This window comes from Leguminivora glycinivorella, chromosome 15 (assembly GCF_023078275.1).
Source record: "Leguminivora glycinivorella isolate SPB_JAAS2020 chromosome 15, LegGlyc_1.1, whole genome shotgun sequence".
Taxonomy (NCBI): Eukaryota; Metazoa; Arthropoda; class Insecta; order Lepidoptera; family Tortricidae; genus Leguminivora; species Leguminivora glycinivorella.
Window position 1 is genome coordinate 1,813,845 of NC_062985.1, and position 16,067 is coordinate 1,829,911.

The 16,067-nt window shown below is 39.0% G+C and overlaps 2 protein-coding genes across 4 annotated transcripts in view; one reads left to right on the forward strand and one right to left on the reverse strand.

Annotated features, from left to right (window-relative positions):
- Positions 1–16,067, reverse strand: part of LOC125233768 (beta-ureidopropionase-like) — a 494,359-nt gene that overhangs the window by 326,075 nt on the left and 152,217 nt on the right. The window lies entirely within an intron of this gene.
- Positions 1–16,067, forward strand: part of LOC125233760 (OTU domain-containing protein 7B) — a 41,181-nt gene that overhangs the window by 4,721 nt on the left and 20,393 nt on the right. For 2 of the 3 annotated variants that reach the window (XM_048139836.1, XM_048139837.1), the window contains exon 2: positions 11,335–11,389. In XM_048139836.1, coding sequence (XP_047995793.1) covers positions 11,347–11,389 — 43 coding nt within the window. In that variant the 5' untranslated portion in view covers positions 11,335–11,346. Of the gene's footprint in view, positions 1–11,334; positions 11,390–14,580; positions 14,719–16,067 lie in introns of those variants that run through there. The other variant, XM_048139838.1, reaches the window with a different exon arrangement.

Below are 16,067 nucleotides of genomic sequence, written 5' to 3' on the forward strand. Positions count from 1 at the left end.
ATTTTCTTGAAATTTCGAAGGTCTTCAGTTCGGAAATACCGTGGGCTTTAATTTGATAGTTTAGCTGGGCAACGAAGGAAGATTCTGGAGAAACACACCGTGCCAAATGTTGAAAATTCCATCTAAGTTGTGCCGATGGCAGAAGAAGCGTAACGTAAAACCTAATCATATTCTCATACAAAGATTTCTGCAAATAAATTTAACGGGGCAAAAGAGGGCCCTTACTGGCATGGAGCAACTAAGGCTCTATGGAAGGGTACTTGAACTTTCCAATGAAGTGAAATATCTAGGGGTAACACTAGACAAAGAACTGAACTGGAAAAGACACGTCGAACTGACCACAGCCAAGGCACTTAGAGTGTTTGGAATGTGTAGGTCAGCTTACGGCAAAACATGGGGTTTAAACCCAAAGGTACTAAGGTGGATCTACACCATGATGGTGAGACCTATAATCCTGTACGGAAGCCTGGCCTGGTGGCCAAGGACATTACTGAGCACATGCAAGGATGTCCTCATGAAGGTACAAAGGACAGCATGCATGGCTATAACGGGTGCGTTCAGAACGACGCCAACAGCAGCATTGGAGGTACTATTGGATCTCCCGCCGCTACATCTAGTGATACAGTCTGAGGCACTGAAATCGCTACACCGGCTGGCTTTAACAGGCCTCTGGAGCGATAGCATGCCGAAGACTAAACACACAAGCATGGAATACAACAATTCTATGGGAAGGCTGATGAGTATGGGCTGCGACAAAATGCAACCGAAATTCATCTTCCACAAAAACTTCAAAACCAAAGTCCATACTAGAGCCGAATGGAAGGAGGGTCTGGAGACACCCACCCCTGATGACAACACCATCATCTGGTATACAGACGGGTCCAAGATGGCATCTGGTACGGGCGCAGGCATTTATGCAAATGACTACAGTGGTAGTATCAGCATGGGCAATTATGCCACGGTCTTCCAAGCCGAGACATATGCAATAATTGCCTGTGTACATGAGAATATAGTTAGACAAATCCAAGGTAAGACTATCTATATACTCAGCGACAGTCAAGCGGCACTCAAAGCCTTCACATCGCCCAGAGTTACCTCTAGACTGGTATTAAACGGCATCCAGGCTCTTAACAAGCTTGGAAGGCAAAACAAGGTGCAACTGGTATGGATACCGGGGCACGAAGGCTTCATTGGCAATGAAAACGCTGATGAACTTGCCAAGGCCGGATCTGAAGACAACTTCATAGGTCCGGAACCTTATGTGGGCCTTTCACAAGGAACCATCAGAATGGCTATGAAAGACCAAACAAAGGCTAGTCACCAAAAAGAGTGGGATGCCCTGGTTGGTCTGAAGCATTCAAAGCTCTTTATGCAGAGGGTAGACTCTGGATGGAGCAAAAAGCTAGGGAAGCTAGGCAAAAGACAACTCCAAATTATAACGGGGGTGTTCACAGGCCATTACGGGGTCAAAGGAATTTTGGCCAAGATGGGACACGCCGACAACACTGATTGTCGCATGTGTGGCGAAGAGGAAGAGACCGTCAGACATTTAATGTGTGAATGTCACGCCCTCGCCAGACAAAGAATGAAGAACTTTGGAGCAGGCTACCTGGCACCGAAGGACTTCAGAGAGCTACCCATGAGCCTCATCATCCGATACGTGGAGATGGTCGAGAAGCTCCTGAATAGCTGAAGGATCTTAGGATCGTAGGGGGTAATTGCACAAAAGATCCCGATGGGTCGAAGTGTATCCGTAAGGGCCCCCGCAGATTTAAGATAAGAAGATAAGATAACGGGGCAAAAGAATAGATTACACTGATGTTCCAAAGAGTCACCCCCTTATTCATAAAAGTACTCTAAAGTAAAGTTATCAAGCCGATAAAGTTCGTTTGTCCTTTTCTATCACACCAATACGTCGGAAAGGGACAAACGAACTTTATCGGCTTGATAACTTTAAAGTACGTTTATGAATAAGGGGATAAACCTATATTAGAACGAGAGGTAACTCTGTCGGGTTGGACACCTATATCGCTTTAACCGTTGTTTGCACTACCTAGAATACTTAGTGCATTTAGCCATTCCTGAAATTACCTTAACCCTATTTTACGCTTCGATATATCATTCTACTACGGGTACCATCACCTGTATTTGCATTCGCCGTCTTCCACGTAAGAGTTCACTCACCCAGCCATATTTGCAGGTGGAATACATGTCTTCGTCTGTGTTTTGACAGCTAGATTTATTGCCTTTGTCTAGAAGTCTAGTATGTCTGCAGAAGTATTTTGCCACGACACTCGTTTATGGTTTTAGTGCTTACGTGGTGTTTTCATTGTTTCAATTTAGTCGTTTCTTGGATTACTGCGGGGAACTTAAATTTAATACCTTAGGTTAGGGGTGAACTGTAGCGCATGTTACGGAGCTAAGCAAATATAACAAAATAGCTTTTGCCCACGGCTTCGCTCGCGTTAGAAAGAGACAAAAAGTCGCCTATGTCACTCTCCATCCCTTCAATTATCTCCACTTAAAAATCATGTCAATTCGTCGCTTCGTTTTGCCGTGAAAGACGGACAAACAAACAGACACACACACTTTCCCATTTATAATATTAGTATGGAAGTATGGATAGTATGGATTATAGCTTTTGCTTGTAACTTCGTCAGCGTGGTATTACTAATTTAGATAGCTTGTTAAGTCATCTAATCAGGTTTTAATTGATTTCCGATACAAACTTAAATATTACCTACGCCAACCTTTGTCTTTTGTCTCCATTAAAGCCTGATTTCTGGAGTGAAAACTGAAAATTAAAATGAAAAAATCTTTATTTAGGTATCAATACTATCATATAAGTACTTATGTCTTTCTCCGAGGATTCATACTCTCTTAATACTTGTTTTCAAGTAAGTCAGTGCAGCGGTTTAAGCATAAAGAAGTAGGTAACACACACAGACAAACAGAAACATTTTCAGATTTATGAATATGATTTGTAGAACTGTAGAGACAACTGTGTGCGATTTTTTATAACCATCTTATCCCATCCGATCTGGCCTAATAGGGTTTATACCACGCAGGATGACTATAAATGGGTATCCTCATAACTAATTTATATTGTGTTATGAGAGACTTACGCTTTACCATATACAATCGGGCGTGTTTGCGAATCTAACCCACACAATTAAACTACGCATCTCAGACCTTCACCGTTAGCTCTTCCATACATGGACTTATGACATAATTACGACATGATATAATGTCGTAGTCAGGTGGCCAGACAATACCAACTACTCTTGCCAGACCTATTTACCGATTTTTCAGGATTTGGACATTTTAGCCTTATATTTTGACAAAATTTGACTTCGAAATTTGAAGCTTATGAATTTGGGTGTGCGGGTAGAAAGATATAAAGTAAATGAATTGACCGTGACGTAGGGTTGTAAATAGAAAAAAAACCAAATGTTTTTTTTTCAGAATTATGAAAAAAAACCGAGCACCTTGGTTTTTTTTCTAAATATGGTTTTTTTTTCAGATGAACAAATAATACGACAATAACGGTTTTTCGTGAGTTGTAACGTGTTTCAATAACAATAACGTACATTTTAATTCAGTATACAAACGTTTATTGGGGAATCCCCGATGCGGCGTGTAGCGTGGAGAGGCGGTGGTGTTTCCAACAGTAAATAGTGATAACTACAAACTACAGATTTCGTAAATGTTACTTTTATAAGACCAGAAATTAAAGTTATTTGATTAAATTCGTTTAATAGTTAACATTAAGTCTAAAAAACCGTATAAAAGTATTAACTACTTTGCAAATTTTGAGATTTCGTACTTTAGAAAAAAAACATACTCCAGAAAAAATACTGTTTTTTTCACGGTTTTTTTTCATGTTTTTTTTTTTTTCAAGCCAGAAAAAAAACCGTTTTTTTACAACCCTACCGTGACGTCACTCCTCAGTATTTCATAGATTTCATATTAGCAAATCGTTTTGACAGTTCATAAAAAGAAACTGGATTTGACTACATAGGAAACTAGACTACCTCTATTTCGTTGTCTTTCAAGTTTCAACCCCTTGCCAAGGGCCGCACTGAAACATAAGCAGCTTTGTGCTCTGCCTACCTCTTTTGGGAACAACTACAGTTGATGTATGTACAGTCGAGACAGGAACCTCATTGATCTTAACGTCGACCTTGCACCAGCGTTATGCTCGACCATATTAAGTCATGCGCGGTACGCAGGTCATAAAAGATTCGGCCTTGATTTAAATTCCTTCCTACTTGACTCGAAAACTCGCGTCGTTAAGGCAATTAAGCTTGAGATAATACAGTATACGAATTCTAGTTATTAGTGAGTTAGTTAAGACCTATTTTTAACCCCCGACGCAAAAACGGAGGGGTGTTATACGTTTGACGTGTCTAAAAAAAAAATTAAACTGTTTATATCAGTCATTTTTTATAGAATTTTACAAACAAAACTCTTAATCTATTATTATTTAGATTCTAATTGAGTTAGGTCTAATTGAGATCATGCATTACATTACAGTTTCAAAGTTAGTATTATAATATTAATATACTTGCATTTTAACTACATTTATGTCAATTCAGAGATTAGGTAAATTGTTCAGCTGTTCTATCTGTCTGTCTGTGGCATCGTAGCTCCCGAACGGATGAACCGATTTAGATTTAGTATTTTTGATTGAAAGCTGAGTTAGTCAGGAGTGTTCTTAGCCATGTTTTTTGAAAATCGGTCCACTATGTCGCGGTCGGGGTTTTTTTTTTCAAAATATTAAATTTGTAGTTAAGGTTAGGTTATTTCTTTCAAATCTCCGATTCGGGAAGTTCGCCTTTCATAGACTGATATGCGGATAAAAAATTGCATTTCCAGCTATCCATATTCCATCCTTCTCTCCATAAAGAGTAATACTATCGTACAGTATGGCCACTTCCGCTCCCCGTTGAAAGTGCCGCCCACCCCCTCTCGGTTACCGCCTGTCAAAAACGCGAACAGTCGACCTGTCATATCTCACTCATACAAGCATGGTACTGCTAGTAGGAACGCGCCTCTTTCATACTAGTATTATATTTGATCGCCAGTGTCCGAGATGTGCCCTTGGTGTCTTTACAAGATGGTGTGTTACCAGTTCAGTATTACAGGTAACTTTAAACATGACCTTTAATATTTTATTAAATAGGGGTCTTTATTAGGTTTCATCACACTATAAATTAACCAGCTGATTCGCTTTTTGTGCGATAGGTAACATAGGTCTTGGGTAACATAAACAGGGCTTCCCAGCTGTTACACTTGGGTTCCCTTTATCTTGCAGAATATCGATTGTCCGAAATACATTTGGCATTGCAGCTTTCGCAGAAACATTTTTACACGAATGATACTTTTGCATAATTGTACAAATACCATAACTGTCATATCGCATATCATTCATTTGGCAGAATTCTGGATAGCAGAATACTAATATTGTCGATTTTAATATAGCAGAATTGTATATAGTATACATTACATTTCACCGAATTAGTAATAGCATACTGCTAATATCGTCGACTTTAATTTTGCAGCATTTTATGTCGCATAATACTCATGTTTCTGACTGTAATTTTGCACCAAATAGACGTTCCGCCGAATTTATTTTGTCATGTTGCCAGAAATGTACATTAGGTTAGAACCCCCATCCAGACAAAATACTCACACGACACGGAAATCTATATGTCACAGAGTCGGTTTAGGTGCGACGACGAGCGAAGCGAGGAGGAGCGTGTTAGGTTGACAGTGAGTAAACTAGAAAACCCTTTTAAGTGTAAAAAATAAATAAAACATAAGTGACATTATTCTGCGCATCAACATTATGCCAATGTATTATTCTGCCTAAGAGAATTGTGCGAAATGACAGTATGCCAAGTCAATAGAATGCGGCACAAATTTCGACAAAACAATTAATAGATTATACGACTATTATACAAATTACCATTATGCCATTGTATTACTCTGCCTTAAATAATTCTGCAAAATGACAGTATGCCAAGAAATTTATGCAAAAAGTCATTCTGCGAAAAGAGGATTCTGCCAAGCGTTGTTATACGAAGGTAAAATATGACAAAAAAAATTATGCAAGATAATGGTAATCCGTTACACTTGTTACTATGTTAGCACTGAGTTGCTAATCGATGTCGGTAGTGAAGTGTTTACATAAGTTTTGTTATCATCACTCTGAATAGGTTTACTAAATCCGTTTCGCTTGGTAACTAGGTATCATAGATTTTGACGTGTAAAGTAGACAGGGCTTCCCAGAGTACCTAGACTACCTACCTAGCAGTGTTGAGCAAAATGTAATTGAATTACAAATTATGAATTGCAATTACAAAATGTAATTTCAATTATGAAATGAAATTACAGAATTGTAATTTCTAATTGAATTACAATTTCATTATCTCTGTCGCTCTTGCGTACTGGCGCGACAGAGCCAGAGTACCTTTCGCGGCGTTTCGTTTTCGTTTCGCGTCGCAGATATGCCATTCGGCTACGGCACCAGGGTACCTAGCCAAATCCACAAACGCTTACGATTATACCGTAGCTAGCATTCCATGTCGCTCTTCTGTAGTAATGCGACATTGCAGAGCCAGACTGCGTTTCGATAGCGTCAACGATTGTCACTTTCGGCTATTGTTACACTTGTTTTCCTACTCCCGTGTTGTTATTCGTCATTTACAGTGTCGTGCATAGATCGTTAAAACCCTACATAAAAGATGCCCGCCCCCGCCCGGCGCCCCGCGCACCCAAGCATACGATATAGCTCTTAAAGCATTGTTAGGAAGCCTTTAAGGGATATAGCGGGGGTGCGCGGGGCGCCGGGGGCTGGCGGCCGCGCGGGTAAGTGTGAGCGACAGGGTGAGTGCAGGAACAGAGGGGAGGCCGACAAGTCAAAATACAGGAAATAGTGCGAATTTCACGAAAGTTATTCTAGAAAACTATTAAAATGGTCGTAGAAAAAGTATTGTATGCAACGGTGTTTAACTGAGTAAAAAATACTCGTGGCGTCTTTATTAACAATTTTCGGCTTCTGTAAAATCTTGATTTTCTGTTCTAAATGAAAGATGAAAGCGAAGCTAAACTTAGACTAAACCACAGAATATATAATAGTACAAGTACAGAAGGCCCACTGCTTTGATGTTCACGAAATGCCGCCTTTTAAATGCCTACAAAATCCTAACAAAGAAACGAGCCGCACGTGCGCAGCGTCGGACGATAGGGTTGCCTATGGATTAAAACGAATTAATACTCAGATAAAATGTTATACTATTATATTCGAGTTTTGGGTACTTTCTGGGTATATATACAGTATTTATATATTCTTATGTAAGTCCCAACATCACAAGCCTTATTGAACTTTTCCGTGGGACTTAATTGTAAATCTGTGTAAGATTGTCTTATTTTATTCATGATGTCTATTTAACTAAGCATTACTAGCCATTCTCACGTGGATATCGCATATAAAACTTAAAAAAAACCTCGCGACGTAAAGTAACAATAGAAAGTGCGAACGTGCGTTCTATGGGAACGCACGCCACCCCTGATTAGGCCGCGAACTCGCGGCCGCCAGCATGTACTTGTAGCGCGGCGATAGAATCGCGGAGTGAGCCGCCCCTGACTAAACGTAGAACAAGATATAGGAAAAATGCTTGTAAAAACGCTTGTTGCGCGTAGCAAAAATTTTGAATGGGTTAAAAAAAGAGGCCCAGAACAAAATTATGGAATGTTTTAGTCGTAAACATTCTTAAAATATGTATATCATATTGCTAATATCTACGCCTTACCATTACATCACGCGTAAAAACATTGACAAATAAATTATGCGTAACGCTAATTGACGTGTCCTTACAACACTTACACCAAAGCTACACCTTAAACCTTTGAAATAAAATTCACAATCAGCCATTTGAAATGTTACCATAGAATTCCATCGCTGACTCACCTAAACAACAAGACTGTCTGGCGCTACCTTTATCCAAACATAAAACGGCCTTCAAGGACTCAAGTGTGTATGTAGATAGGCCTTTTTAGCTTTAAGGCGTGTTAGGTATGTTATCGCGCGTGGAACGCTGATAATAACTTACTCATCAAAATACTAAAGGAAAACAATTGTGTGTTGATATCGTAAATATTGTCATTCGCTTGAAAGGTGTAGAAACGTCTGATTTCGAGGAATTTTCACTATGCTGATTCCAATGTTCAAGTATTAGTTTGTTATCGTTTCTGCGATATGTTTTTTTTTGTTTTCCGTCAACGCCAATGATTATAAAAAGATATAATTAATATTACAAATTTTTGAAGCAGTTTCAATAGGAAACACAATCTCGTCTTTTGCCAATTAGAGTTATAAAGGAAACCATCTCAAAGGAGTATTTTAATTAAGATATTTTCTGTGTTGTACTGAAATCTCCATCTAAAATATTATATTGAGGAAGATAAAATCCTCTTCCTAATTAATTACATTTGTTAGGTATCTTTAATTTAATGTAAATACTGTTTGTTTTCAATATTTAAATAGTGTTTTCTGTTGCGATTTCGTTTCGTGACATAATATCTTAATTTTTCTTGAAACACATTTGCTTTTTCTCTACATCGAATTTCATCTAGGATCACAGAGAACCTCCTATAGAGTGGCAGTCTTGTATATTTGGTTCGCGATACGAGTCACCAGTGTTTGGGGTGCGAGGAGCGGGCGGGGAATGTGTTAAGCGCGCTGTGATTGGCCGTTTCAAGGACGGCGGGCAGTCGCGCCAGATGAAAAGGGACAGAAGTATGACTGTCCCTCTACTGACGCGTAAGTGGCCAATGTAAGTTGACCTATGCCGGCTCTGAATAAATTATAAATATGACTTATTTGTGGAATGTAATGCCGTCTGTTTTTAAATTTGATCTTCTTGTTACCTTTCCACACCATTTCACACTACAGGTGGACATCTTTAAGGCATCAAAATACCCTTTTCCAATTTTTTTGTGCGAAAAACACGCGCTGCTTTCGGGTCTGTTACTTGGTCGATACTGATCGGGCACGGCGAGCGCCCGCGCTTATATCAGTGCAAATACTAGGAAGGCTGGCGACCGCGAGTCGTCTTGTAATAGATGTCTATAGGGGTTGGTCTGTGTCTAGGATTCAGCGGTTAAAAAAAAAAAAAATTCAGACTCAGGGTACATAGATGGTCAGTAGAACATTACAACTCTAAAGAACTAATATTAGTGTTAGTTAAGACATTTACCTAATGCTAAGACTTAAAAAACTAAAACAATTCACACTTAAAACCTACAAGCGTAACAAAGTAACATTCAAACTACTTCAAATTACTTTCTTATCATCATCATTCGCTTTTTATCCCTAATCCAATTTGGATTCGTCGCTTACTTTTTAACCCCCGACGCAAAAACGACGGGGTGTTATAAGTTTGACGTGTCTGTCTGTCTGTCTGTCTGTTTGTCAACCGTTGTTTTGGGTCAACCGCTTTCGAAGGAAGCCAGTGCTGTCAAGCTGGTGTAACTTGACAGACGTTCAGATACTTCAGATGCACTCTTGGAGTGATAACAGTCAAATACACAAATACACATGTCATGGTGTTTGTGTCTGTCTGTAGTCACAGACCAACCCCTATAGACATCTATTACAAGACGACTCGCGGTGGCCAGCCTTCCTAGTATTTGCACTGATATAAGCGCGGGCGCTCGCCGTGCCCGATCAGTATCGACCAAGTAACAGACCCGAAAGCAGCGCGTGTTTTTCGCACAAAAAAATTGGAAAAGGGTATTTTGATGCCTTAAAGATGTCCACCTGTAGTGTGAAATGGTGTGGAAAGGTAACAAGAAGCTCAAATTTAAAAACAGACGGCATTACATTCCACAAATAAGTCATATTTATAATTTATTCAGAGCCGGCATAGGTCAACTTACATTGGCCACTTACGCGTCAGTAGAGGGACAGTCATACTTCTGTCCCTTTTCATCTGGCGCGACTGCCCGCCGTCCTTGAAACGGCCAATCACAGCGCGCTTAACACATTCCCCGCCCGCTCCTCGCACCCCAAACACTGGTGACTCGTATCGCGAACCAAATATACAAGACTGCCACTCTATAGGAGGTTCTCTGTGGTCTGTAGTATAGTAGCTCCCGAACGGAGGAACCGATTTTGATTTACTTTTGTAATGTTTGAAAGCTGAATTAATCGGGAGTGTTCTTAGCCATGTTTCATGAAAATCGGTCCACTATGTCGGGAGTTTTTTCAAAATTTTAATTTTTGGTTAGGTTATTCAAATTCATACTTCTCTATAGCCATTTATTTCATCAAGTCATCATTCACCTGCATTTGGTTCATATCATCGATCACTTATTATTTCACACATTTTATTTCAAAGGTTTAATAAGCAGCTGGTGTAAGTGTTGTAAGGACACGTCAATTAGCGTTACGAATCATTTATTTGTCAATGTTTTTACGCGTGATGTATGATATGAACCAAATCGATCCATCACACAGTCCATCCAGGTGGATTGATTTTCTCGAATACGAAATTAAGATACTGACAGACAAGAAAATGACGTAAAACTTTGGCATAGGTAGCTTTCATACTGACAGTATGTACAATGGCTTTCAAAAGTTCAACACGCGTTATTTCAAGTCAAAACACTATCAATGCAACACACCGAATTTGAATATTATAATTAGCCGTACTCATCCGCAAGTGGGTGGCAATACATGTCCAACTTGTCCTGAGCTTTTTATGTAGTTTTAATTAAGGAAATCGTATAGAATATGCCCGTTGACACAGGTCTTGGTATTCTGGTGTACGATGAGTTGCATTACTTGCAGTCTATTTAAGCGAAGTGTGGGATGCTTTTAGTCATATTCGTTACGTGTTGGGTTGAAAATTGGAACGTAAATGTATTGTGAGTGTGTGAGAGTTGATACAGCGTGTTAATATAGGAATTAGGAATATACTATTCGTCAACAGTCTTTGAGTAACCGTTTTAACCGATTTATCATTATTCATGACTGTGTAATGTCCTAATATGGACCCAGGTCATAAGGAAGGAAATAAGGGTTTCAGTGCAGTTGCAGTACTGAGTACACTATGAGTGTTTAAAAGCATTATTTTAGTATCATTGTTTTGAGAAGCATTAAAAATAAAATAGCTACCGTCTGTCCCGTATACTGGAATTTTGGAAGATGTGGAGGTACTTATAGGAGATTTTTCTTTGAGAGAAATGGTCTAAAAGACGTGTAAAATAAAATGTAAATTAGTGTTTCAAATTTCTCTTAATTAACAGCTATTTCCTTGGTTCCAGGGTGAAATCGCAATGGTGATGGAAGCCGATCCAATTCCTGAAAAACACACGGACGGTAAGAAATAATATTATTTATAAAATATGTTTTCCGATACTTTCCATGCGAAATTCTGAAACAAAAATTCCAAATCCTGATACAGACTACAACAAAGACAAGTCAGTGCATTTTAGGATATCATACGATTTTATCCGTAAACCGTATATGACACAAAACTAAGTTTCCCATAGCGCGGTCCAACTGAGCCACAGAGCATAATAATTAATACAGAAACTGTTCCACACCCCTTCAGTATTACCCCACAAACCCACGGCCCCATTCATCTTAATAAATCCAATATATAAGGTTACGAGGCCGTCACGAAGATTATTACGGGAGTAGGTCACTGCAACCTACCTATTTTCATAGAGGATTGTGAGATTATTTCTAGGATTATGAAGATTTAACTAAGCAAAGCCACCCTGTATTTTTTTTAACAGCCCATATTGTCCTAATGCTGCACTGAGAGAAAAAACAACCAGTTTTCATGTTCGTTCAACAAGTTTTTTGGTAAAAATAGCGCCTACGTGCTCTTTGCCACTCTTTAGTTCAAAGTTCAAACAACAAGTTAGATTTTGTTAAGTGTAACTAGTACATTCTACAAGCTACTCGTCATTTGAATCAACAAGTCGATTTTATAAATGCAATATGACACATTGTTTTAAACATATGTTTGGCTGATTCAATCAAATATCTTTTAACAAGTTTGACCTTGTTGTTCGAACAAATTCGACTTGTATCATCAACATTGTGATTTATTCCGTTTACTAAAATACTTTGGTTTCAAAGTTTTCAAACGGATATAACCCGCAACAAGTCGAACTTGTTAAATTCACAATGCAAATTTTTCTCAGTGTGGGCAAAGGGCTCCCTCAAATTCCTCCATGTATCCCTATCCCCCGAAGTCTCCCACCAGTCCCTCTTGCCAAAAGCGTCAAGCTCGTCCAACCATGTCTGTAATTATACATTTAAATTCAAGTAACGTATATGTCTGATGCTAGTTTTCGTAGCCAGATTTTTTTTATATTTTTAGTTATGAATGGGCTTACTCTTGACCACAGACTAGCCAAAGGCAAAGACTACTACGGCTACGATGGAGTGAACTCGCCCAGAATTACCGGGTTATATGAGCTCGGAAATATAGCCGCCGGCAAGGAATTACACTCCTTGGCAGTGCGCATAAGAAACGAAGAAGCAAAGCGCTTCGTGCGAATCGCGGAATATCTACCAAGAAAGGATGGAAACCGGCCGTGCGTCTAAGAGTCCGATACAGTTGCGTTTAGCAACATCTACACACTTAAACTAACAAAAATATCTGTACACTTTGGTCGTGTCACTGTCTCTCTGTGTCTGGAACCGGACGCGACTTTCCAAAGCAAGTATTCAGGGTTCTCAAAGGTCGGCGAGTCGGCGACGCATACGTGACTTGTCAGACCCTTTAGCACAGACTAGGCAAGTTGTGCTAAAGGGGCTGATGGTGATTATGCTTTATGTCCATGGGCGGCGATGACTGTTTCCCATCAGGAGGCTAATCTGCTCGTTTGCTGCCTATATCATGAGAAAAATAGAGCCTGTAGATATTTTACACACAAAGGTTGATACGAGTGTTTATATGGTCCTAAAGTCCTAACGTTTTATGTGAAGAAGAAAATATATTAGGCTAAAAACAACCAGGATACATCCAGAATAAAAGCTAAATTGAGGGAGACCTTTAGGAATCGTACTGTGCGCCCACGATGAGTCGATGATCCAAATCCGAGACATATGACGTAGCTATTTATACTGCATGTCTACTTCATTTCATACCGGCGTAAGTCACTAGCTCACCTGATGATAAATTCAGGTCTTTGAAATGCTTTCATACAAAGTATTAATATTTTAGTTAGACTTTTGTTAGTATCTGGTTCCGGTATTGTTTCTGTTTTCTATCTTAAGACGATACAGGAGGGATCAATTCTCTATACAAACGCTCTCGACTATTTCTTCCCTGGTTTTTGAAGATAGAGCAATGATTCTTTTAACACAGATTAATATTATTTTTATCTGTGTCGGACCATTATGATTTTTTTGATATTTTTATTTTTAAAGACGCTAGAGCCCATCAGACATTTCCAAAAACGGCCTTATTGATTATGGCGCAAAAAAAGGTGTGGTATACAAAATTGGTAACAATTAGCCAATCGCAATATTTTTTAACTGAGTTGTTCTGAATGGACAATTTTTTTTCTATAAATCTAGTTAATTACACTAGTACATTTAACTAAAATTCCCGAATTAGAAGGACGCCTCCTTTCTATTTTAGCATTTTCGCTCCTGTAGCGTCTTAATACAATTTTATTTTCCTTTATTTCAAACTGCTGCTAAGTTTTCATAGTTGGCATCGCGAATACGTCAAAAATATCAAGATCATCTTCTAACGCTTGTACCACATCTGCTTGACCGTAATCCGTAAAGACAAATAATTCGATCTGCTCTGACGCGTGTGACACTGAAACCTGTCCCACATGTGTAAATCTAATATCCCCTTTGATCTTAAACGTGATACGTTCTGTTGCTTGTCACAAATAATTTGTTACAACGTTAACTATATTTTCTGATAAATTGCTTTTATCCATTTTAGGCAATTGATGCTCGGTTCCAAATTTTGTTAAGAATGCAAATTGCGAACATTGCTGGACGTCTAGAAAAGTTTTTATACCTAACTGTAAAATACGAGTATTTATTCCAATTGCAAAATATAGTTTCATGGGCCGATTTGACCAATGTCTAATATTAGTAATATTAAATCAACGTTCTGCAAAAGATTTGGCTCAAATTTCAGGAAGCACGACCTGCTACACCGACATCGTTCAATGTTTTCATACAGAAATATACGTACCTGATGTACTGGATGTGTTTAATATGTAAATTATAAAACGGAGTCCTTAAAACAACGACGTCAGAAAACCATGTCCTTTAAACAATATCCTCAACACGTCAAAACAATGCATTACGCTACTCGAATGACTGATGCGTCCCACACGTCATCATGACGAATCTTATCTTAGACTACCATTAAGTCCAGTCCATTTTAACCTGATCTTCCAATCAGTCAGAACTCCTACATCGTCATAGTTCGCTCTTACACCGGTCCTGGCTGAAGAGATAGAGCATTCCCAGATACCTTGTTTCACGTGGTGTAGTTGTGTTGTGTAGTCTTTCGTAAACATCTCGTGAGCGCTGTTGTGCGATTGTGTTTTGTTTTTATAAAGTTGTGCTACTTGTGCTGGTTTTAAATATGTTTGTGTGTCAGTGAAGAGTTTGGCAGATTTTGTTGTTGTTTGGTACTTGGACCCTTTATATGATGGGTAAGTACTGTAAAGTAGCATATAAATCAGGGACACACGCTACGAGAATATTTGATTAATAAGAGTTGCATGTAGCCGTTAATATTTTCATGGTTACAAAATAAGAGCCTGCGGTGTTTCCAGCACGACACGACCTTCAAACCTTCAAAAAAACAGCGTACACCCATCTTAAAGGCCGGTAACGCACCTCCAACTCTTCTGGTGTTTCGGGTGTCCATGGGCGGCAGTGATCGCTTACCATCAGGCGATCTGTCTGGTCGTTTGCCTCATCTCACAAAAAAGAGCACTTATTTCTGGGCTACATAAAAGACGCGCAATGTTTTTTCGAATATTCCATTGCGCTAAAATGAACGAGAGAAATACGACTCTCAAAAATATAAAATTACATGAAACGCAAACAGAACCGAAGAGGCAAGCGCAAACATCTGCAGACTGGGGCTCATTTCTCGAAGATACAAGTTACAATTTACAAGTGGTTGTCAAATATGACAAGTTGGAAAGAGACTTCCGTTTATAACTTGTAACTCTTGTAAGTCTTGTAACTTTCAGTTTTGAGAAATGGGCCCCTGGTCAAAAAGTTTGGCACCTTGTCCTATTTTACATAATTAATATCTGGGCGACCGAGCTTCGCTCGGTTCTATTTTAATATATCACGTCTTTAGATAAAAAAAAACTCTTATAAATACAAAAACAAAAAAAAAAAGACAAAAAACAAAAACTTCATTTCTGGCCGGGATTCGAAACACTGACACCTACGATCTATCTGCGTACATTAGACCGACCTCGTACGACTGAGCTAAGCGGAATCGATGCGCGCGCGTCGAAATTAACGACGATATTTTACGTATACTAACGCGAAAGAAAAACTCATGAAAACTCGAAAATTCGCGTTTTCCGGGATCTAAGGCTACGCTAGATCGATTTTTCACCCCCGAAAACCCCCACATAACAAATTTCAGCGAAATCGTTAGAGCGGTTTCCGAGATCGTCGGTATATATAAATAAATAAATAAATAAATATACAAGAATTGCTCGTTTAAAAGTATAAGATATAGAGTAATGCAATGTTCTATTTTCTGTATTGTTTTACCAAGTGCGTTTATAACAGACGAATGACGTCACGTGTTTAGGTTACAGACGTTTTCAGCTTTTATTGGCCTCGCTCTAATTGTGCTATGTAGATCGAAGCTATCAAAATTCTTGCAATTGCCTTGATTTAGATTCGCGAAGTGGATCATCATTCATCCAGCCTGACTAAAAGTGCATCCACACCGGTTCCAGAATGGATTCTGTTTTGTAGTTAGGATGGGACACAAATTCTGTTTTTTATACGGTAAAGTTTTCGATCG